The sequence below is a fragment of the Triticum aestivum genome, chromosome 2A (genome assembly GCF_018294505.1).
Source record: "Triticum aestivum cultivar Chinese Spring chromosome 2A, IWGSC CS RefSeq v2.1, whole genome shotgun sequence".
In the NCBI taxonomy this organism is placed as follows: Eukaryota; Viridiplantae; Streptophyta; class Magnoliopsida; order Poales; family Poaceae; genus Triticum; species Triticum aestivum.
The window spans coordinates 663,281,773-663,306,253 of NC_057797.1; the positions used below are offsets into that span (position 1 = coordinate 663,281,773).

Below are 24,481 nucleotides of genomic sequence, written 5' to 3' on the forward strand. Positions count from 1 at the left end.
CATGTTGATATGATGATATGATCTAGTGTAAAGATGAACCCTAGTTTGATGATGCATGTTGATATGATGATATGAAGATGTTGTTTGGAAAATTTTATTTAAAAATATGATGATATGATGTATGTTGGAGGATTTTTTTTTGATATGATGCATGTCAATATGATTTGATCCATCATGTGTAGTAGTTGTTGTTGGAGGAATATGCTTAAAATTTATTTTGATATGATGCATGTTGATATGATTTGAGTTCATTTTTTGTTTATGTATGCTTTATGCTTATGGTGGTTTTGTTTATGAAATTTTATTAAGGCGGCCACCTCTTGCGGACAACATCGGCCCACGGTACTCCATGCTGGACTGGGCATTCGACAAGGGTCATCGTGCTCGGTTCATAGAGAACGGAGAGGTAAGTGATATGAATGAAATTTTGATGAAAGTTTTCGGATTGATGAAAATAATTTCCTAACTTTTGGCGTTCACTTTTTGATAGATGCTCCAGGCACTGCGCATGAGGGGTCACGGGGTTCATGGGCATATGGACTACGACGAGCGCTACGCGCCGTTCTTCAAGAGAGCCCGTCTGTTGGGTTTTGTGTTGCAGTTCAAGCGTCAGCCACCGATGCTTGTCCACGCAGCTCTGACGGCGTTGATTGACCGGTGGCGACCGAAGACCCATTCTTTCCATCTGCCATGCGGGGAGATGACGGTGACCCTCGAGGATTGGGCGATGATTACTGTCATGCCGATCGAGGGTCATGCACTCACCGGGCGAGTGGAGAGGACCAACTGGCAGCAGAGGGTTGCAGCCCTCATCGGCGACTGCCCTGCTGTCAAGGGTAACCGTACATCCGGTGTGCCATTGACCTGGCTCTCGGAGCACCGGCAGAAATGCCCCGAAGGCGCCGACGAGACGACTGTGGAGTGGTACGCGAGGGCCTACCTGTGGTATCTTCTCATGGAGGTCGTGTTTCTAGACAGCTCCGGGAACTCTGCCAACTGGTCGTATCTCTTCTTCCTAGCGGACTGGGAGGCAGGGTACAGTTGGGGGACCGCATCTCTCGCCTACCTATACCGTTCGGTAAGAGAGGATCTAATTCCCTACCTACCTACGAAAGTGTGTCCATGACATTTTCTTATATCTGATCCTCATTTGATGTTTTGCAGCTTGACGACGCAACGCAGAGGACGGGAGACAAGTCCAATATGGGTGGCTTTGTCTGGGCCTTCTCCATTTGGATGTGGGAGCGGCTGCCGGTGGGGCGTCCGGAGAAGTTGCCAAGACGCCCATGGGGTGCCTATAGCAAAGACGGCGACGAGACTCGACACCCCACCGTAGCTTACGAGTGGGACGTTGTCAAACTCTACACGGGCCTAAACAAGACTTCGTACAAGACCTACACCAAGGAGTTGGACGCTTTGACGCATACGCAGGTATATGAACTCGCTCAACACCTTTCTCTTTGATTCCACTTTTGACCGAGAGTGGGAACTTACCAATGAATATGTAACAGGTAAACTGGTGGTTGTATCATGACCGAGAGTGGGACTTTGATCTGAACGTGATGTGCGATGCGGACCGTGGTCTCTGGCGGTGCATTGTGCCCATGATCTGTTTGTACGCCGTCGAGTGGCACTTGCCACACCGCGTGGCCACGCAGTTTGGGATTTATCAGCATACCCCGCCGGGCCAGCCCACCGATACCGGCGGCCACGCGCTCCACCTGTGAGCGCTTTGTTCTCCGTGCCCATGATTTCATTACGCTTATCATGTTTCTTGTTGCTTATGATGATTCTTGTTGCTTATGCCTTGCAGGATGAGCCGGCAGAAGAATCAGTCAATCATAGACTGGGGAGAGGAGCATAAAACTCATGTGACGGAGTGGAACCGACGGAGGTACCGTAAAGACGTGGAGAGGAAAGCCACACAGGACCTCATCGGCTCATCGAGCCATGCTCCCTCGTCATCTAGGTTGGTTGGGGAGGACGAGGAGGAGGCCACACATGAAGAAGGAGAGGAGGAGGAGAGCAACGGGGAGGAGGAGTACGATGAAGAGTATGGACCTCCACCAACTCAAACATCTCAAGCATCTCAGCTACCGAAGAGGAATCCGAAGAAGAAGGATTTGTTGAGTCCGGACCCTTTCCAGAGACCGGTTCCTCGCCGGCCCAAGAAGAAGACCAGAGAGACTCGTTCAAAGAGTAACGAGGACCGTACCTCCAAGAGGGGAAGGAGCAACTGATTATGCTCTTTGATACTTGGCTCTTTTAGTTTGGTTGAACTTCGTTTGGTTGAACTTGTCTAGTGGTTGTGAAACTACGTGGAACTATGTGTTTGCTATTTGTGGATCTATGTGTTTGCTACTATGTGGAACTCCGTTGAAGTTCGTTTGAAATGTTATATGCACAAGTTATCTAATGTGGATCTATGTGATGCCCAAGTTTAATTGTTTAAAATCTGTGGTATTGTTGTCATATTTGTAAAACTTGTTGTCATATTGAATTCGAAAACAAGCAACCAAATGAACTAGAAACAACAAAACAGAGGACCCTACGGCCAAGGCCCCTGACGGTAGGGTCAGACACCCTACCGCCAGCCCCCATGACGGTAGGGCTCACCTACCGCTAGGGCCCTTGCATTTTTCGTTACAGAAGCTTTACACTGGAAAAACATAGGACCGACCTGGCGGTAGGGTCACACAGCCTACCGCCTGCCCCCATGGCGATAGGGTGAACCTACCGCCAGGTCCATTGTACATTTCGTTACAGAAGGTTGCGGCAAAACCCTGCCACACCCTACCGCCAGGGGATCTGGCGGTAGGGTTAGACAGGCTACCGCCAGGCCCCCTGGCGGTAGGTACTTATCCACGTCAGCGCAGTGAAACGGCCGTCGTCCCCCTCCGTCGGCACCCTACCGCCAGGTGCTTTGGCGGTAGGTTGTCTAATTCTACCGCCAGAGCCCCTGGCAGTAGCAAAAGGGTCAAATCCCGAATTTTTTTGAAACCAGGGTCAGATCCTAAGGCCTCCTTTGGTTTGGAGGAATTTTATAGGAATTCTAGAGGATAGGATTCTTATAAGATTTTTCCCTTTAGAGCCCTTTGGTTCATAGGAATGGATTTCTATTCCTACATAGGATTGGTTCCTATCCTCCATATTTCATAGGAAAATAAAAATGAGTCTAGACTCAATGGAAAAATTCCTTTGGTGTCAACCAAATGACATCTCGTTTCTCATTCCTACTCATAGGATTTGAGATACACGTCATCTCATTTCCTACAAAATTCCTATTCCTACTATAATCCTATCATTTGACCAAAAAAGGCTTAAATTTTTTTGTCAAAAGGGTCAAAACATGAAATTTTGCCTTTAGTGAACCTTGTTAACCTCACTCTCACGTAGGTGTGCCCTACACCCTCATTCCTCCGTTATCCGTTCCTCTCGCGTGCTGACACCTGGCAAGCACACCTCAAAACACAGAAACCGTCCTATACTACTATTCCCGACCTTGCTGGCACCGACCATCCGTGGACGGTGGGTTCTCTGTCCCACACACCCCCACCCATCCCATCGCATCCGATCATCTCCACCACAATCCCTGAATCTGCAACCGATTACTACCACATCCCTGAATTTAGCAAGCAATTGATACTTGGCAAAATAGGACAGGGCAGATAAGCACACCACTTATGGCCTCTCCAGAATCCAGCCAATGCCATCAGCGCACAAGAAAGTGCCCTCTCCAAAACAAGCAACCAGTAGTAACGCCACGCCCATGGCCAGCTCTCCTTTCCTTCCTCGGCGCTGCCTGCTTCTTCCTTCTTCAGTACATTCCATATGTGGAGCAGTGGAGGACCGGCTGACAACCTCACACCGACTGGACCGACTCGTTCGTCGAGAGTCGCCTCGCTGCCACGTTACCCTTCCTCTGCTGACAGACAGCATGAACGAACGAAGGTGGTTGAAGGGAAAAGGCACGTCGTCAGGACAGATTTCATTATTTCTCGGTTGCGTCGAGGCGATGCCAAGTGCACGTACCGGATCACGCCCTGGCCCATCGTCGAACCGGGAGCCCGGGATTATTATTCCGCGTCGGTTTGCGGTCCCTGGCTGGCTCCTCCCTCCTTCCTTTTTAAACCCCCCTCCGCTCTCTCACTCGACAGTGTCTGTAGCATCGATCTCTCTCAACCTAATCCTTAACTGCCCTCCCAACACAAAACTCCCCTTGCTCCCCTGTCCGTCTGACACCCCCTTCTTCCCCCCCTGCCTCCGTCCACGGTTTCGTCCTCGGTTTCCTCCGTCGATTCATTCCCTCCTGCGGTTCCTGAAGGCCAAGTTGACAACTGCTGCTGCTGCTTCGGGTACAGAAGAGAGGCGTCGATCCTGGTTCACCTGCGAGTGGATTCTTCGTTGGATTCTGCCTTGGTCGCCGTGGATCGGCCATGTTCGTCAAGAAGCTCGTGGAGAAGGCCTCCAAGAAGGTATATAACCTCTCTCTCTCTCGCTCGCTCGCTCGATCCCATCCAGTCCAATGCTCTCTGCTGCCATTTTACCAGTACTCCGATCTATCAGCTTCCTTGTTCTCGGTCGATTCTGTGTGGATTACGACAACTTTGCTACAGCATGTACGTAGTAGATTCGATTCGAGGGTGAGTAGTAATCCTAGAATGGTCTCTTTTCTTTTCCTGACTGGGGAGTAGTTGTTGATGCCACTCATCCCCTTCTCCACCGACCGAATTCGGACGTAATCCTTGGAAAAATGTCACTTTCTGCTCATTTCCTTATTTTCGCCGTGCGAACAAGAAAAGAAAAGAATGTTGCCTCGTTGACGCCGTCCCCCAATGTCGCCCTGCCTCGTCAGAGACGGAGTGTCGCGCTCGCGTCCTTGTTTCGATCCGAGCTCCGTTCGAATTTGAAACACCCACAGATGGCCATGGACTCATGTACGATTCACAAATTTAAGGCGGCTCTGCAAGTCCATGTGACCTCATTAATATCGTCCAAGCAAAGGATGCATTGTTTAGTCGCTGCGGAAATGATCCTACCCAGTGCCGTGGCACCAACACTGAGGCGACCGATCGAGATGGATAAGAAATTTTGGTAGATTGACCAGGTTCGATGCATAGATTGGATGGATTACAATACTGTGGGGTTGATATAAAATAGCCTAGTAGGCCGGTCCTTGGAGATCAACGAGACAACGAGGTTCGCTTGCTTCGGTTCAGCGTAGGCTTGCCGGCTTTGGCCTGCAGTCACCGACGACTGTTTTACAGGGGGCGTTGTTCAGTCGCGGCTGTCGATTTCAGTATCCGGCTTTGGCTTGTATAATAAGCGCAAGTGTTTCATATCATGCCGTTTCCAAAATTATTTTCCATCATATGCCTCGACTCTCTGCAAAATTACTCGCTCTTGCAGTGAGAGACCTAGGACAAGTAAGCATGTAGGGCAACTCTTGCTAAAGACAGGGGCCTGATGTGGTGATGCGTGATTTTCCTTTTTTTAAGGGAAAAAAGGTAGTATTATAACTTCATAGTAGGGCAACTGACAGCAACACACTTGAGACTAGGGCAGGCACTGACAGCAACACACTTGAGATTTGTGATCATTCACTCTCGAAAAAGATTTATGATGATTTAAAAAAACTGGGAATTGTGAAATGCTTTAGATTAAGTTAGGACATGAATCTTATTTTGAAATTGCACTAGCCTGCCGCGTGTACCAGTCCGTTGGCATCATGATTTCTCGGGGCTAATTAGATCACGCCACCTGGTCGTTTATTAGATACTGCTACTACTGCGTGCTCATTTCGATGTGACCGGCCATGTGCTTGGCCGGCTGAGCTCATGGGCCGGGAGATCAGGACATACTGACACGTACATGGCCTTACATAAGTACAGTAAGGAACCAGGATCTATCTCGTCCTTTTCCTTCATTTATTATTTTTGTCAGAGACAAACATTTCTAGTTTGAAAGTGATATTTTAGGTGGAGTGAATTTAAATTACTTCATCAGTTACGAAGAACAAAAAAAGAGAGAGCTCCCGGCGAGGATCGAACTCGCGGCCTTTCGCTTACGAAGCGAACGCAATACCACTATGCTACGGAAGCAGCTGCGTTCCATTTCCCGTATGCCTCTAATCCTTCTTAACTTCTTCGCAGCAGCACAGCGGCGGCATCGGCGGGCTGCGCGCCGAGGACGTGAGCCCGCGGCTGGCCTTCCACTACGGCGTCCCCGCCGACGCCGCCCTCCTCGCCTACGACCCCCTCCTCCACGTCCTCGCCGTCGCCACCAGGTAACCCGCCGACAGCTCCCAACAAACCCCACCCGCTTGCTTGCTGCTTCCCTTCCGTTCCGAGTTCCGGCGGACACGCCGCCCACCGACCTCTCCCCGCCGTCGCTGACGCCCTCTGCTCCGCCGCGCGCCTGCAGGAATGGGCAGATCAAGCTGCTCGGCCGCGACAACACGCAGGCGCTGCTCCAGTCCCCCTCCCCCATCCGCTCCAAGTTCCTGCAGGTACCACTCACCACCTGCTTCCAATCCCATTGCTATTCCGTGTCCAGTGCCGCATTGCTGAACTTGGATCGATGTGCCTGAATCCGACGCTCACTTTCAGTTCGCCGATGGCCAAGGGGTTCTCCTGAGCGTCAACACTCAGAACCAGATCGAGGCACGTCTACTCCCACACATTCATTCTCTTGGTCCATTCACTAAATGTGGTCCTATTTTTCCATGCGTTGTTGACCCAAAAGAGCGTCGTTTGCAGGTCTGGGACATCGACACCAAGAGGCTGTGTTATCTGCATCCCTTTGAGAAGCAAATAACCGCGTTCACAGTGCTGCAGAAGAGTTTCTACATGTAAGTGATGGTTACTGAATGCACTGGTACTGCGGCATGGATCTTGATGGGTCAAGTGTGCTAACGAGAATTCTGGGCTGCGCAGATATGCAGGAGATAGTTTTGGAAATGTGTCCTTGTTCAAGCTTGACTTGGGTCAAAGGTGTCTAGTTGACCTGCCGTATTGCATTCCTTTTGCTGAATCTTATGGTATGTCGTCTCTCTGTTTTTTTTCCCTCGGACACGCATAAAAATGCCTGTCAGTTTTGTATTAGTGAGAAATCACCCAGATGCAGGCCTGCCCAGATGCCAGATGGCACAAATACAAAAAAAAGGCCAAAGCAGAACGAAAATTATCGAAAAAGGAACCAGAAGCCTGTTAAACCAAACAATCTGCAAACTAGAAAATATATGCCGTCTCTGGAATATCAGTATATATCTCTATGTTGCATACTCAGCTTTCTTTTAAGGCTAACTGCATACTGAACTTTGTTTATTCTTCTACACTTTCTTTTATTTTGTTTGCAATGATATGTTAAATATCATTCCCATCCAGATATTTGTTAAACTTTCAGAGAGAAATTTCACAACAACAATATTAATGCAAATCGTCTCAATAAGCCAATGTAATTGGCAACTGAAATTCACATTCAGTTTGATTTGTTATTGAAGGTTCCACGGGAAATGGCGGTAACGGGGTAGAAATTGTATTTGTATCGCCACAGCCTTTGGCTGAATCTAACAGGTTGGTCTCAATCTCATTACCGCAGTTTGGCACGAATTATTGCAGCTTTTCAGCCATGTCATATTCAGATTGATCTTCCATAATTCGTTAATTCATGCCCCTCTGTAGGCATAGTGAAATGTCTGATTAAGGTGCACTCTTCCTCTCAGGTTGCTCATTATATTCAGAGATGGTGTCATGACTTTATGGGATATTAAGGCAAGCAAAGTGGTATTCGTATCCGGTAGAACTACGCAACAACAATCGCACCAGGAGGAGAAAAATGTGACATCGTCATGCTGGGCTTGTTCCAAGGGAAGCAAAGTTGCTATTGGATATGACAGTGGTGATATCTACCTTTGGGCTATTCCTGATATTTTCAGTGCAGAAAATTCCTCATCTTCGAGTAATCAGAATCTACCACTTCAGAGGCTTAACCTTGGATACAAGCTAGACAAGGTGCCAATAATCTCTTTGAGATGGGTTCCTACTGATGGGAAGTCTGGACGTTTGTATATTAATGGATTCAGCGAACATGCATACCTATACCAGGTAGAAACACTGAAATATTTTCACAGCGGTTTTTATAATGTTCCTGATTTTCTGCCATACTTTTCAAGTGCATGCTTTCCATATGGATATTGTTATCCCAAATGACATTTTAGTTATTAGAACTCACATCATATCTTAGCAAACTTTAGCTAATTGCAAATAATTGGAGCCGTAAATTTCATCATATCTGTCTGCCAGGACTATCACTAAATAACTATCAGGTTGTCAGATACCGGTTTTCTCTGGCCTCTGGCCCTTTTGAATACGAAATTCAGGTTGTATGATTTTGCTTCTCAGTATTACATTTTCTAGGGTTTTAAGAAGCGTATCGATTGGTAACAGGCCGATTTAGACTGGATGATCTACTGGTTTTGGGACTGACTTGAACAAATAAAAAATTATGGGTACTCAAAGTAAATGCTCACCCAAAGGGCAACGGATTGGGTGTCATTTTTCCAGCAACCAGACAAAAGATCCATGTCCAAAGCATTATTTGAACTTGGAACGGTTGATTTCTTTCTGAAGAATATAGTGCTGGTTCACGTGGATAAGATGTCTTGGTATTTTTGTTTAGTGAGAAATGCATCTTCGTTCAATCTTTCATTTGTGTTTTCTGGACACAGGTCCTGATTCTGAATGAAGAGAGTGAATCTCGAATAGTAAAGATGGTATTGCCCCTCACAGAAGCTTGTCAAGGAATGGAGTTTGTTACAGGCCTTAGCGACCCAAATAAGCAAAGACAGACTGTTCTTGTTCTCTTGTTGAAATCTGGTCAAATCTGTTTATACGATGATTCAGAAATTGAGCGCTACCTTCTTCAATCTCAGTCTAGATCACCACCAACACTTCCAAGCCACTCATTTGTGAAACAACCGTATGGTGATTCGGGCATCAATGTTGCAAAGTTCTACACAAGTGACCGTACAGCAACAGCTAATGAGGCATGTATAGATTTGTAAATTATACCTGCAAACAACTGTGAACTCTTTGACCAGACAGCTTCATCTTTTTAATGGACAGGATTATTTTTCAACATTGGCCTCCAAATATCCATGGCTGCTTTCAATGAAGGATAAAGGTCAGATATCTGCAAGTCTTAGCAACATCCATAAAACCAGGAATCTTTGTATAACTGGACATATGGATGGAACCATAAGCTTTTGGGATGCATCATGTCCTCTTCTGCTGCAGATTTTTATGATAAAGCAGCAGGTAGCATCAAATCCCAACTTTTTTGCCAAGTGTTATACAATTATGAATTCTTATACGAACTGCCGTGTTCAACTTCATTCTAATAACCATCTAATAACTTCACAGCATGAAGACAATACATCAAGTCGAGCCCGTATTACTTCATTGCAGTTTGATATGTCCTCCAGCATTCTTATATCTGGGGATCAGGGTGGAACAGTAAGCTATTCCACGGCTACCAGGAGGTTTCTAGTTTATGTGTTAAATACACTTCCAGTGCATTGACATTTATTTCTTCTTTCCAGGTCCGCGTAATCACATTCAAAAAGGACTCTAGCGACAATATATTATCCATTTTACAAGGTACTAACTTGCTCAGGGGTTGTGCTTCCATCTACCTATATAGTAACTTGGTTGTTGATTCTATGAAAGGGTTTGCACTAGAATAATTTCAATAATATTACTGCAAACTTTGCAATTTACCAGTTAAATTTTAGCACATTCAGTGATTTTTTGGCGCATTAAACTAATGGATGGTTAGTATACATTCATTATCACGTTTGGATTACCCGAGTATAAGATCACCTCCTTTCAGTAAATAAGCATGAGTTTGCGGCTTGTCTGGCCGAGTTCTAAACTATCATAATAAGGTTGTTTATAGGGTTTCCATGGGCGAACTGTGAACTTTCAATTAAAAGTAAGAGATGATGCGGAGTTTGCTGCATTAATTTTAAAAGAAAGGACAGGCGTATAATGTGGAGTTTCTCAAGAGTTATATATGTTTGGTTGATTTTGGTGTCCACAAGTAGAAACAATTTATATATTTTATATATGAGGTATAAGCTTAATAAATGGCTGTCAGCAGTTCAGTACTGCCTGATCTTATCATCTGGTAGATGTATCTTTTTAATAATGTTTTTATATCTAAGTCTATGGAATTTCTCTATGTTAGTTAACCAGAATTTTTGTGACTCATTAGGAAAGCAAGGGGATAACTACGATGCAAGAAGTATAAAGCTCAAGGGAGCTGTAACCTCAACCTCTATGATCTCTAATTCGAAGCATTTTGCTGTTGGGACAGAAAAAGGAATTGTAAGAAATTTGTCCATTGTGCAAAATGTTCTCAATTTTCTGAACTATTAGGCTCAAAGCACCGTTAATCAACACAATAAAAGCATAGTATCACAGTTTCAAAATAGTAGCACTAAAATTTAACCACTGTCTACAATAGTCAAATTGCAGACTCAAAGCTACTAAATATCATGTTTGATATGCGATCTCACAGAAATTTTTAAAGTTAAATGGTTAATATTACTCGCAGTTCAACAAGTTTTAGTATCTTGTTAAGCAAAATAGTGGTTACTTCTTCGAAGACTTTGCAGTTTGCCATTCTTGATATGAAGTGACTCATGTCATGTATGTTATTTATTGTGTTGATGACTATTTTAAAGAGATAGAGGAACTGTCACACAATCATTTATCTCATGAAAGCAGTTCGTTAAATATGGTTATTCAACTCAAAATTTGAGCTCATTATTCAACCAAGAAAGTGACATGTCTGGAAAAACATGTTTCAGGTATCAGTTATCAAAGTAGATGATGCTACTATATTGTATCAAAAACAGCTTGAGTGTCGTGTCTCTGGTGGAATTGCCTCCTTGCAATTTGAACTCTACAGCCACAATGGGTACGATAAGGATCTTCTGATAGTAGGAATGGAAGATTCTTCTATTTGTATTCTCGAGGAAGAAACTGGAAAACTTTTGAATGCCAACCCGGTTCAGACAAACAGACCCACAAGAGCCCTTCTGTTGCAGACATTGGGTGAGCTATATGATCTTGCATAATAATCCTTATTTTGTATATCTACCCACCAACCCCACAAGGTACTATTACCGCGCTATTATGCCATTCTAAAGCCACATAATGCCATCATCCAGAGTTATCTCCAAACGAAGCACCAGGATCTGATAACCATGATACAGCATTGAAGGAATCTTTGCTGTTGCTTTGCACAGAAGATGCAATCCGCTTATTTTCCTTGAGCCATGCGATTCAGGTATTTGTATTTCCAGTTATCTCAGAAGTTTCTGTTTTTATGTGAGTGTTGTTGTTCATATGGAGCTTTCCTTTGTGCAGGGAATGAAGAAGATAACTAATAAGAAAAAGTTAAATGGTAGCTGTTGTTTTGCATCTGTTATCCATGGTGCTTCTTCTGAAATTGGAATTGTACTAGTCTTCTCCAACGGAAAAGTAGAAACAAGGTGAGAATACAGCTGAGTTGAAAACTTTGCACGAGGGGTCGAGGGCATTCAAATGAAGTCGATGAATTCTAGTGTATTTATGAAACTGCAGGTCCCTCCCAGATTTATCCTTGTTGAAAGAAGCCTCTTTACGAGGTTTTGTACATTCAAAAAACTTGAATTCCTCTAGTTCCATAACATGTTCATCTGATGGAGAAATCATCTTGGTATGGATTGCACTATCACTTTACTTTTTGAGACATCTTCTGTAGTAACTTCAGTATAGCTCTATTCATGATTTTAAAAGTAGCTTTTACTTATAAATAGTTTCTTTGATTATACAGATTAAGGGAGAGGAGACATATTTTTTCTCTACTCTCTGTCAAGATGACATCTACAGGTATGGTAGCATGGTTAGTTTATAACTTTGGTAATGATGAATAGTTGACCTTGTTTACCAATAATGGAGCTTTGCAATTTAGTGCACTACCAGAGACCCCTTGAGCCATTCTAGAGCTCCTATTATGATCGTCAAATAGCGGGCACAATGATTTCATTATTTATTTCGAGCTGAACTTACAATTTTTAACATAGTTATCTAAGCGTGCGGTTTGTACGCAGGCATGTAGACAGTATTAATATGGTATACAGAAAAGACCGCCCTCTCAGGGAAGAATCTTCCTGTGTGGTTAAGTCTCCCAAAGAAAAGAAAAAGGTAACTGATTAATCTTATGGTCAGTTGAGGCATCTGTGTATCTTTCTTTCTGATAATGGAAATTCTCCAGGGCTTATTTGGGATGATTATGAAAGACACTAAAGGGAGCAAGGCAAACGAGAGTTATGCAAATGGCAATGGACAATTCATCGCAACAACATCTGAAGAACTGGCCTCAATATTTTCATCAGCGAACTTCACTCCACCATCTGCGAGGAGGAGCAGTTCACTGGAAGATGATGAAAATATTGAGCTAGACATAGGTATACGATGTTCAGTTGTTCACAGTTCTAAAAGGCCCTAGGTGCCTTCCTCCCGCCTAGCCCAACTAGGCGCTAGCCCCACTACCACATCGTCTGCCTGGCACCTATCACTTTTTAGAACACCTTATTACAGTAATTTTTAGAAGAATCATTACTTTTTCTGGGTATACTTACTCTAATATGTTTCTTTCTGAAGATGATATCGACATTGAAGACAACACACAAAAGCAGAAAGGACCGCACTTCGCAGGTCTAAGCAAACAGAAATTCAGCAAGGGACTCCAGGCTCTTAGAGGTCAGAAAAGTATTATACTAAGATGTTTGTAATTAACTTTGCAATCCAAGGTGCGGCGTTTCAAAATTAGCGCTCTAGTTCAACTATTTTAGTGTGATATGTTGTTCAAATGTTTAATATGCAGGAAAACTGAAGCCCAGAACAGAAGAAAAGGTGAATACAGAAAATAAGAAGCCTGAAGATGAACCATCAGTTAGACAAGTTGACCAGATAAAGATGAAGTATGGATATGCAACAAGTGATGTGAGTGCATAGAAGCGCCAGTATATCATTGAAATTATGACCTGCACATTTATGTCCATAGACAGGCTGATCTACTCCGATTGATGACCATCTACATGGAATCGTATTAGCAATGCGTAGAATAGTGCACAACATAATAGGTTATTTCCCCTCAAGGGAAGAAATGTGACTAGTTGATGCATTCACTTACCTTTCCTTCATTGTTGATCTGAACAGGACTCAACCAGTGTTCCAAAAATGATTGGAAACAAGCTGCAAGAGAACATCAAAAAATTGGAGGTAAGCAGCATTTTGCTTCCCTACTGATAGTATTATGCCTATTCCTATTACCATGTTGCTTTGTACGGGACCTACCGTGTAATTCAGTTTCCCCGAACAAAGAAGTTCTCTCGTTCCCAATTTCCCTATGTTCTGCAAAACTTTCCAATTTCCATATGAATGTCACGGAAGACACCTATAAAGAACATCCTGCATAAACCTGAAAGGGCATTAACATGTACAAATGTGCTTCCTGCAGGGCATTAATCTTCGGTCCGCAGACATGGCTCATGGTGCTCAATCCTTCTCGTCAATGGCGAAAGAGCTGCTCCGAACCACGAAAAACGAGAAGAGCTCATCATAGCAATGACAGCTATATCCAGTTCCTTTTCCTCTAGTTGTAAAGCTCCCTTTCTTTATGTTTGTTCGAGATGGCCAACTGCACCATGGGGTCAGCTGTAGATAGTCTTCTTCACTTCTCTTTGCACTCGCTAAGGTTCTTGACAGGTTACCGCCATGTTCAAGTTCACCTCACGTGTGTGGAACATTATGTAGCCCCGCCTTAAAATGATTTTGTTGTAGATAGCATACAGAGGGTACCTTACACTATCAATTGTTTCATTGCACAAATTTACATACATGGGCAAACTTAATATGTTTGAATCTGATGAAGTTACCACGCTTCATGTTTAGAAGCTGCACTATAGTCACACAACCACCAGCGGCAAGCCGGCAACTAGCATCGATTTTTACATCCTGTCAAAGTAAAAAATAATTAGACTTCTGATGTCCTGGCTGCCAAATGTGAGAACAGACAGCCATTGGTCAACCACGGAGGAGAAAGCAATTGGGCACAATCTTAACAAAAAATTGCTGCACAAAACTCAAGAGCAAGTTCAGCAAAAGGACCATCAGAAGCAATAAGAAAGTGAAAGGAGAACACAAGACATAACGCGATTAATAGCAAGCCAACATAATGACTGTTTCCACATGCTGTGGAAGTCCAAGAAAGAAAAGCAGTCAAGGGTTTTAAGCTTTTCTTCGCTAATAGTCAAACAGAGACATCTCTAGCATGCCACAGCCCAGGAGTACGCATCTAAACATTCTCCTTACATAACATTACATAATGAGGACATCGACATGGCAAGCTAAACCCTAAGCAGCAAACGCTGATTTGCACCACTGCTGTTCCCTCATCTACTATTTACTCCTCGTCCTCCTGTGATAAGACAGCCAAACATATGTTAGCAACAAGTAAATTCCATCAGCACTGCAATGTATGCCACCTAAAGCGATGCATAAATTTATATACCTCGCCATCATCCTCAACGTCAGAACCTTCTTCGTCAGCGTCAGTCTTGGCCTTCTTGGAGCTAGTGCTCTCCTGATAAAAATGGAAAACAACATTATTACCCCAAAACTGATATTACTTGAATGCATAGTAGCATAAGCTTTACGTCACAAGATTCATGGCAGCGATAACACTACCTTCTTGTTCACCGCCTTGCTTGCTGGGGCATCTGCCTTCTTGCCGCCATACTTTGCCTTCTCCTAAACAAGGCATGCATTAACCAGTTAGGATCAAATAATTCATCTTTCCTTCACCAAACAGACGCTAAAGTTATTAAACAGCTCAGCAAGACAGTGGCAGATAAGGGGTAACATATTTCTGTTTTCCTTTTGCTAACCTTGCGTGAAATATTTTAGAACGCCAGAACATTGTAACGGAGACTGACGGCATTATCAGTTAAGGGTAACAGAGCACAGCTCGGGTGTTATTTTGGTAAGTTGCATCAAATATAACGGCACTGGACAGGTATCCACCAACATTATTAATTACACAAGCACCGCAAAAATCATATAAACATCATCCATATTCTAACAAACTGGCATTGTAACGGAGACTCGCTGTGTTATCATCTTGGGGCAACGGACTGCAAATTAGTTGTTTAACGCAACAGGTACGACAACCTAGTAGTATTTTGGCAAGTTGTGGCAAGTATAACGGCACCGGAGCAACTTTCCACAATATAAATTGCATAAGTAGCGCAAAAACCAGACAAACCTCATCCGACATGCTGCGCCACTTCTCCCCAGCCGCCTTGGTGACCTAAAAGGAGAGAAAAACAAGCAGCACATGCACACACTTATGAGCCATGGGCAATGGAAACGAAACCCTAGATGCAAAACCCTAAAAGCAAAACCCTATGGCAGGAGGGTGGGAGACTCACGGCCGCGACGCCCTTTGCCTCGGGGTGCTTCTCCATGTACTGTGGCCTGAACTCAGCCCTGCGGCCGAAGTTTCGAAAATTATTAGAGTACGGAGACGAATAGATCTGGGGGAGGAGGCGGGGAGGGAGGGCTTACAGGAAGGCGAAGAAGGGGGTGGGGGCGCGCTTCGGCTTGGCGACGCCGCCGGTGGCCGTCTTGTTCTTGCCGGAGGCCTTGAACCTGCAGCGCAGCACCACGGAATCATCAGCGGAAAAGGAGACCAAGTTAGTCGGTACGACCGAAAGCCATGAACGTTAACCCCGCAGGAAGAGGAGGCGGGGGAGCGGGAGCGGGAGCGGGAGCGGGTGACTTACGCGGTGTCTCCGTTGGCCTTGGACCTCATGGCGGCGGAGCGGGCGAGCGGTTAGGGCTTTGGGGAGGGTGAGGGCGAGGGCGTCGGTGCGGAACTGCTGCGGAGTGGGGAGCGGAGGGAATGGGACGGGGAAGGACAACGAAAGGGGGAGAATGCGACGTGTGGGCGTGGAGTGGCCGCGTTGCGGGGTGGTCATCGGTTTGCGATCGGTGGAAACCTGGGCACTGGGCCGAGAGAAACTGGACCGGCTCTGCACAGTTGCAAGGGTTCCAAGATTTCGTTCCGAGTAGCGATAATGGTTATAGTAGATGGCAATGGTATTCCGGCCCATCAGGATTTAAGTCCTCGTGCTTGCATTTATCTTAAATCTATTTCATGATTTTCGGTGATACGTGTTCAATGAAAGAAGAGGTTCTCGTCGACTACGAGGCGTTACGGTGACTTCTTAAAATCTCAAGATGATATATCGGCTCAGTCTCTCGGATATGCTCATAGGGTGTGGGTGTGTGCGTTCATAGGAGTGAGTGCATGCGCATATATATGAGCGCTTGTATCCGTACTGATCTTCAAAAAAAGATTTTGTCCCGAGTAGGAGCAGCCCGGCGCAAATTTTGCCGCTCTGGCCGAGCTGGCTGGCTATCTTGCCTTAAAAAACTGTTTTTTTAATAAAAAATTGACTGGCTGTGGGTACCCTCCCATGTATTGTAGGCCTTGCCCACCGAGCTCGGAGACACGGCCGGCCACGATGTTGGCGGTGGAAGCGAGCGAGGTGGAGTGGAGGCACCGGTGATGAACCGGATATGACTAAGTTAGGGTTAGGGATGCTTGTGGAGGAGGGAGTTTAGAGGGAACGTTGGGGGAGGTGGGGACGGACCATCAACGACGACGACTAGGACATGGCGATAAAGTGAGTTGGCATGGCATCGACACCAGTCGCGGGTGGCGGGAGACGATGGTTAGCAGCAATGCCGGTCGGTGGGTCTTACGGCAGGCGTGAGCTCTGATGCTAGAGGGGTTGAGGAGCTCAAGTGGCGAACAGGTGCGGCGGTGTCCAATTGCATACTATGGCGGGAAATATGGGCACCCTAGCCTCGCCGCCAACTTACGAGGTGAGCAGATTTACGAATGGAGGGAGTAGAGCCATAATTAGATCTTTGTTTATAGTGTGGGCCCGCCTTTTGACATGGCATGCTAGATAATCTCAAACTACGGGTCTTCATTCTCCTGACACTGACGGGTTTGTAAATGGTTATACTATGCAAATTGGGTTATGAGCAACTCGGCTGTGCTGTGTCGTAACTCGAGGACGCGCAATGGTATGCCGAGGAGGTGGCCCAAAAGGTATCATAATCGGGATGTGCATGGACGACCACATGTTGAGGAAGGAGGTGGTGGTCCCATAGTTTCATGGATTTGGGGTATTGTCCTGGTGACGTCTGGCCAACGAGATTGACTATCGACATGTGGAGCTTAGCAAATGACACATTTTCTCATGTAGCACGTGATACTTAGTGATCCGGGAACGGAACAGAAGTACCCCGCACATATTTCCCCAAAGAGGTGACCTTGGATTATTGAACCCGCGAGAAGAAGGTTCCCTTGAAGCGATGGTCTCTAGCAAGCTTCTGTGAAAGAAATAATTCTAGCTTTTGACCAGATCAATCAAACTAATTGTGATGAAACACTTATAATAAAAATAGGTACTGGTATGAGGTCTTTACAACCATGTATTTGTGTTGGGACCAAATATGATCTTAATTTGTGCACTGGAAGTCACCTATCGAGATGTGCTTGTTACGAACCGAAGTGAGGGATGTGTCCAAATAACATCTTGACCGGCTCGAGTCCTGCATCAAGAATCAATTGTCCAACCGAAGGCCCTATTCGTCGCGCGGGGTTGCCTCGATAATTAAGATTATTCTAATCAGATTAGAGCTTTGGGCATTTAATGACTACATCTCATGAATCCTCAAGGATTGGATCTATGTTACCATACTAAACCCTTTTGTCACTAGTGTTCAAAATAACACTTCACGTTCTCCCTACCCTTAGCCTCTCTGTGGCTCGCTCTCCATGATCTTGGATACCTACAGGGAACGGGGATGAGACAAGAGACATCCATGGAACAATTTTATTTCACACATATGGAACGTTAATTCAAAGCACTTCCATTGGCCCCCAGAATAAATACAAAGGGTTGCAAAGCCCATGCGTCAACCCGTACCTTATTGAACTACTCACACATGAAGACCAGATTGCATGAAGAACACATTAAAGAACGCATCTTAAAGATCGATTGATTGATAATATGTCTTACAATGGATGCCTTGTGTGATGCACGATTACAAGTACAATCTAGAGAGGAAGCACTATGGTGGCGATGGTGGCTATGGAGATGGAAATGGCGACGGCTAGGGTTGATGGGAGGGGATGAAGCTTTGTTCTGGCTTCGCTCGCGGATGTTATGTTGACATTTCGACGTGGTCTCCTTTATAAAAGTTGTTCAGGTGGACGAGGAGCCTCAAAATCCACGCCATACGACCGCTCGTACGAGCACTCGTGGTCGTATGGAACATTGTCTTTTGTGTTGTCTTCTCTGGTGTGCCTCCTCTTGATTTCTTCTATCTTCTTTTCCACCCCTTTCCATGTTCACACGTGATTTATTTCCTTTTTAACCCATTTCCTATGGAAATGCCTCAAAGAGAGGATTTGTGGAATCATTTGCATTCATTAGTCATTAGTAGCAATATCAGAGTGAATGTCTCGGTTTTAATGAAATATCTTGGTTTCATAAAATATCTTGGTTTAAACAAAGGGTGAATGAGTATAAAATATCACCCATAAAATTCCCCAGGCTTAAACTTGATCATCCTCGAGCAACATAGAGAGAAATCCGAATCATGAGGAACTCAGTTGTTTAAATCGAAATAACGAGAAGGTTTTGGTTCACTTACGATCGATACGCCTAGATAGCCCTCCGCTTCTTGACCTGAAAACTTAGTATAGCTATAGCGGTGGCATGGTTATTATGCAAGTGTTAGTGAAGCAAAGATAATCAACACAAAATTTTTTATCTACTAGATAAAACAAATTTGCTACACTCAGTTCTATTTATTCTAGACAACACTTGCTTGTTGGGAATGCACGGAAGAGTTTTCTTTGATGGAGCAATAGAAACATAAGTTAGGGAGTGAAAGGCATGTAGAAGAACATAATGCTAGAGTGCTCATGAACGTACCCACAATTATCTCGTCCTAAAGGCTCTCAAGCACTTTATTTCAATCATTGTTTGTTGAAATTTTGGGTGTCACGTGAAGGGATTATGCCAAGTAAGTGATCATGCATAGAGTTTTGTTGTGGCTTAATTTTTGGGAACTATGGACCTCTGATAAATGTCTCTTTCGATCTCTTTTGTCCAGTCCCCTTTTATTACCACATACACACCCATTCAAGAGAAAGCCGAATAATATTCATTTGTAGCGTTGTTACTACATATGGTAACAAACTCATAGCTGAAATCCGAGTCGTGGTCTCTGGTGGATCATTCATTGGTTAGTACAGTCCTCGGCATAACATCAGAAAAAGGTGACAGAGCCACATTTACACATGTACACGTGCATATAGCAGTAGGGCCATAACACCAGCGAGAAGCTGAAGCACCATTGTAAGAGATACAGCACAGATTGTTTTGGCGTATTCTCGTTCACCCTTCAACTAAGTTCCTCTAGATAATCTAATCCGCAAGTGTTATCAAGTCTATTAAATTAACACACGGGGTTCATTTCTAACATCATCTTCTCTATAATTTTTCTCAACACCCAAGTCTTTGAAGACTTTATCTTATGAACGGTTATTCTTAGTTAAGGTCATTTCAATAAAAACAGTCCCACGACAAGTCTTGGTTATCTAGACTAAACAGAACAAAGGCTACAAAATTGTTTTAGCTACTAGAACAAAACCTTTGTCTTAATTATCAAGACTCACTCCCTCTTGCACATATCACACATACTACTACTAAATCCACTCTAAGTATTTCAAATGCAAAAAGACGGGAGTCATATGACGTACCTTCATGGTTGTGAACGCACACACTTCTCTTCCTTATTCTTGCATTCCTCGTTGTCTGGTGTAGATCAACTCCTTTGAAAACAAAAAATGCAAACGAACTCCAAGGAGGTAAAAAGAACAAGAACAAAGCAAAGCTTATTCTATTTTTGGTTTTTGTTTGAAAACTAACTTGCAAACCAAAAATTGCAAAAGGCAAAAAGAAAAATGAAAGCAAATAAAAAGCAGTGTTGGAACAGACCAACACAAGTGTTTTGAAGCTCCATGACCTTAAGTACAACCTCATTACAATTGATTCAAATACCGCCACATCTTCATGTAGACGTGGAGATGGCCTCCCCCAAGCTTAAGCTTTTGCAAGCCAAAACCGGTGGGATCATTGTGGCGGTTGGTCAGGTGCCCATCCTTGGCTCTAGTTGAACAAGCTTGAATCCATGTAGGTGGACGTGTCTCGAAGGGAATCGGCGAGGTTGCTCATATCATTGAGAAAGCCCTGGAGGCTGTAGAGGTCCAAGTAGGTGGTGTAGGCTTCTTGTTGTGGCTACTCTTGGGGTTGCTCCTCTTCTTTGTTGGTGACGAGTTCTTCTTCATCTACTTGTTAAGATTTCGGGCCTTCCTGGTCAAAAGTTGCATCTCCTGCCCGTGGAACATAATGCAATTGTCCATGTTCTATGGAGAAACGTTTAGGCATAGGAGTAGGCAACAAGTATGCCACTCCAGGAATTTTGATGCAATGACGACCACGGCTAACTACTACCATCCCAGCGCTAGTAAGAACAAGAATATTAATAAGGTTGTTACTGATAATGGGGTGAAGGTGATTGTAGTTGAGACCAATGGAATTGGACAACATGGTGATCGCTCCTTCACATACGATATCTCCTTGTGCATGATTTATTGCCCCTAAGTTGGGAGAATGACCGACATCAAGGTTTGCTGCTTTCCCGAGAACTAGCATGTTCTCATCATTCACCTTAGAAACTTCTCCTCATGTCTGCAACAAGTTAGTGATACCATAATAGAAATAACGTATAGCATGACTTTCGATGCAACTGGCTCTTTGCATTGAGCCATGGACACCATCTGGTATAAGGATTGCCTCGGGTGCAGGATAGTGAAATCATAAACATATCAAAGATCATCATCATTATTGGAGAAGACAAAGTGATTAACACCGCTCGCTGAGAGTGATGTTGAAATTGAAGGAAATATGCCCTAGAGGCAATAATAAAGTTATTATTTATTTCTTTATTTCATGATAAATGTTTATTATTCATGCTAGAATTGTATTAACCGGAAACATAATGCATGTGTGAATACATAGACAAACATAGTGTCACTAGTATGCCTCTATTTGACTAGCTCATTGATCAAAGATGGTTAAGTTCCCTAACCATAGACATGAGTTGTTATTTGATCAATGGGATCACATCATTAGGAGAATGATGTGATTGACTTGACCCATTCCGTTAGCTTAGCACTTGATCGTTTACTGCTATTGCTTTCTTCATGACTTATACATGTTCTTAATTATGACTATGAGATTATGCAACTCCCGAATACCGGAGGAACACTTTGTGTGCTACCAAATGTCACAACGTAACTGGGTGATTATAAAGGTGCTCGACATGTGTCTCCGGTGGTACTTGTTGAGTTGGCATAGATAAAGATTAGGATTTGTTACTCCGATTGTTGGAGAGGTATCTCTGGGCCCTCTCGATAATACACATCACTATAAGCCTTGTAAGCATGATAACTAATGAGTTAGTTATGGGATGATGTATTACAGAACGAGTAAAGAGACTTGCTGGTAACGAGATTGAACTAGGTATTGGATACCGACGATCGAATCTCGGGCAAGTAACATACCGATGACAGAGAGAACAACGTATAGTGTTGTGCGGTTTGACCGATAAAGATCTTCGTAGAATATGTAGGAACCAATATGAGCATCCACGTTCCGCTATTGGTTATTGACCGGAGACGTGTCTCGGTCATGTCTACATAGTTCTCGAACTCATAGGGTCTGCATGCTTAATTTTCTGTGATGATCGGTTTTATGAGTTTATATGTTTTGATATACCGAAGGTAGTTCGGAGTCCCATATGTGATCACGGACATGACGAGGAGTCTCAAAATGGTCAATACATAAAGATTGATATATTGGAAGCCTACATTTGGACATCAGAATAGTTCCGGGTGAAATCGGGATTTTATCGCAGTACCGGAGGGGTTACCGGAACCTCCCAGGGGCTAATGGGCCTTGTTGGGCCATAAGGGAAAGAGAGAGGGGCCGGCCTAGGGCAGGCAGCACGCCCCCTTCCCCTGTCTGAATTGGACTAGGAGAAGGGGGGCGACACCCCCCTTTCCTTCTCTTTCTCTCCCTGCCTTTCCCCCTCCTAGTAGGAGTAGGAAAGGGAGGAATCCTACTCCTACTAGGAGGAGGATTCCTCCTCCTAGGCACGCCAACAAGGGCCGGCCGGCCTTCCCCTTGCTCCTTTATATACAGGGGCAGGGGGCACCTCTAGACACACAAGTTGATCACAAAGATCTCTCCCAGCCGTGTGCGGTGCCCCCCTCCACCATAATCCACCTCGGTCATACTGTAGCGGTGTTTACGCAAAGCCCTGCTGCGGTAGCTTCATCAACATCGTCACCATGCCCTCGTGCTGACGAAACTCTTCCCCGAGCTCTATTGGATCGTGAGTTAGAGGGACGTCACCGAGCTAAACGTGTGCTGAACGCGGAGGTGTCGTATGTTCGGTAATGAGGATCGCTCGATCGTGAAGACGTACGACTACATCAACCACGTTGTCATAACGCTTCCGCTTAACGGTCTACGAGGGTACGTAGACGACACTCTCCCCTCTCGTTGCTATGCATCACCATGATCCTGCGTGTGCGTAGGAAAATTTTGAAATTACTACGTTCCCCAACAGTGGCATCCGAGCTAGGTTTTATGCGTAGATGTTATATGCACGAGTAGAACACAAATGAGTTGTGGGCGATACGATCATACTGCTTACCAGCATGTCATACTTTGGTTCGGCGGTATTGTTGGATGAAGCGGCCCGGACCGACATTACGCGTACGCTTACGCGAGACTGGTTCTACCGACGTGCTTTGCACACAGGTGTCTGGCGGGTGTCAGTTTCTCCAACTTTAGTTGAACTGAGTGTGGCTACACCCAGTCCTTGAGAAGGTTAAAACATCACCAACTTGATGAACTATCATTGTGGTTGATGCATAGGTAAGAACGGTTCTTGCTCAGCCCGTAGCAGCCACGTAAAACTTGCAACAACAAAGTAGAGGACGTCTAACTTGTTTTTGCAGGGCATGTTGTGATGTGATATGGTCAATACATGATGCTATATTTATTGTATGAGATGATCATGTTTTGTAACGGAGTTATCAGCAACTGGCAGGAGCCATATGGTTGTCGCTTTATTGTATGCAATGCAATCGCCCTGATGTCTACTACACAACCTTCTTCTTGTAGACGTTGTTGGGCCTCCAAGTGCAGAGGTTTGTAGGACAGTAGCAAATTTCCCTCAAGTGGATGACTAAGGTCTATCAATCCGTGGGAGGCATAGGATGAAGATGGTCTCTCTCAAGCAACCCTGCAACCAAATAACAAAGAGTCTCTTGTGTCCCCAACACACCCAATACAATGGTAAATTGTATAGGTGCACTACTTCGGCGAAGAGATGGTGATACAAGTGCAATATGGATGGTAGATATAGGTTTTTGTAATCTGAAAATATAAAAACAACAAGGTAACTAATGATAAAAGTGAGCGTAAACGGTATTGCAATGCTAGGAAACAAGGCCTAGGGTTCATACTTTCACTAGTGCAAGTTCTCTCAACAATAATAACATAATTGGATCATATAACTATCCCTCAACATGCAACAAAGAGTCACTCCAAAGTCACTAATAGCGGAGAACAAACGAAGAGATTATGGTAGGGTACGAAACCACCTCAAAGTTATCCTTTCCGATTGATCTATTCAAGAGTCCGTAGTAAAATACATGAAGCTATTCTTTCCGTTCAATCTATCATAGAGTTCGTACTAGAATAACACCTTAAGACACAAATCAACCAAAACCCTAATGTCACCCAGATATTCCAATGTCACCTCAAGTATCTGTGGGTATGATTATACGATATGCATCACACAATCTCAGATTCATCTATTCAAACCAACACAAAGTACTTCAAAGAGTGCCCCAAAGTTTCTACCGGAGAGTCAAGACGAAAACGTGTGCCAACCCCTATGCATAGATTCCCAAGGTCACGGAACCCGCAAGTTAATCACCAAAACATACATCAAGTGGATCAATAGAATACCCCATTGTCACCACAGGTATCCCACGCAAGACATACATCATGTGTTCTTAAATCCTTAAAGACTCATTCCGATAAGATAACTTCAAAGGGAAAACTCAATCCATTACAAGAGAGTAGAGGGGGGAGAAACATCATCAGATCCAACTATAATAGCAAAGCTCGCGATAC

At 44.4% G+C, this 24,481-nt stretch overlaps 2 protein-coding genes and 1 non-coding gene across 4 annotated transcripts; 1 reads left to right on the plus strand and 2 right to left on the minus strand.

The window, feature by feature from the left end:
* The first annotated feature begins 4,151 nt into the window (after window positions 1-4,151).
* Window positions 4,152-13,926, plus strand: LOC123190054 (uncharacterized). 2 transcript variants are annotated; one of them, XM_044602615.1, is made up of 24 exons: window positions 4,152-4,475; window positions 6,153-6,286; window positions 6,424-6,508; window positions 6,609-6,662; window positions 6,759-6,850; window positions 6,936-7,039; window positions 7,502-7,574; window positions 7,724-8,105; window positions 8,729-9,046; window positions 9,126-9,317; window positions 9,423-9,515; window positions 9,602-9,659; window positions 10,276-10,388; window positions 10,874-11,120; window positions 11,237-11,355; window positions 11,436-11,560; window positions 11,652-11,766; window positions 11,884-11,939; window positions 12,161-12,254; window positions 12,325-12,517; window positions 12,714-12,812; window positions 12,937-13,055; window positions 13,272-13,334; window positions 13,573-13,926. In XM_044602615.1, exons 1-24 carry the CDS (start codon window positions 4,437-4,439, stop codon window positions 13,675-13,677), a joined length of 3,072 nt encoding a protein of 1,023 aa, XP_044458550.1. In that variant the 5' UTR covers window positions 4,152-4,436; the 3' UTR covers window positions 13,678-13,926. The 2 variants fall into 2 exon arrangements, with proteins under 2 accessions (XP_044458550.1, XP_044458551.1); XM_044602616.1 differs by having other exon boundaries at window positions 6,156-6,286.
* On the minus strand, window positions 6,030-6,101 carry TRNAT-CGU (transfer RNA threonine (anticodon CGU)). The gene has a single exon. It is a non-coding gene; the product is annotated as a tRNA-Thr (tRNA).
* A 316-nt stretch (window positions 13,927-14,242) lies between the features above and the next one.
* LOC780567 (DNA-binding protein MNB1B) lies at window positions 14,243-16,135 on the minus strand. Its single transcript, XM_044602617.1, has 7 exons — window positions 15,899-16,135; window positions 15,681-15,764; window positions 15,545-15,602; window positions 15,379-15,423; window positions 14,802-14,864; window positions 14,626-14,697; window positions 14,243-14,532 (listed from the first exon to the last, which is right to left on the minus strand). The coding sequence occupies exons 1-7, from the start codon at window positions 15,925-15,927 to the stop codon at window positions 14,518-14,520; spliced, it is 366 nt and encodes a 121-aa protein (XP_044458552.1). The 5' UTR covers window positions 15,928-16,135; the 3' UTR covers window positions 14,243-14,517.
* Between the last annotated feature and the right edge of the window lie 8,346 nt (window positions 16,136-24,481).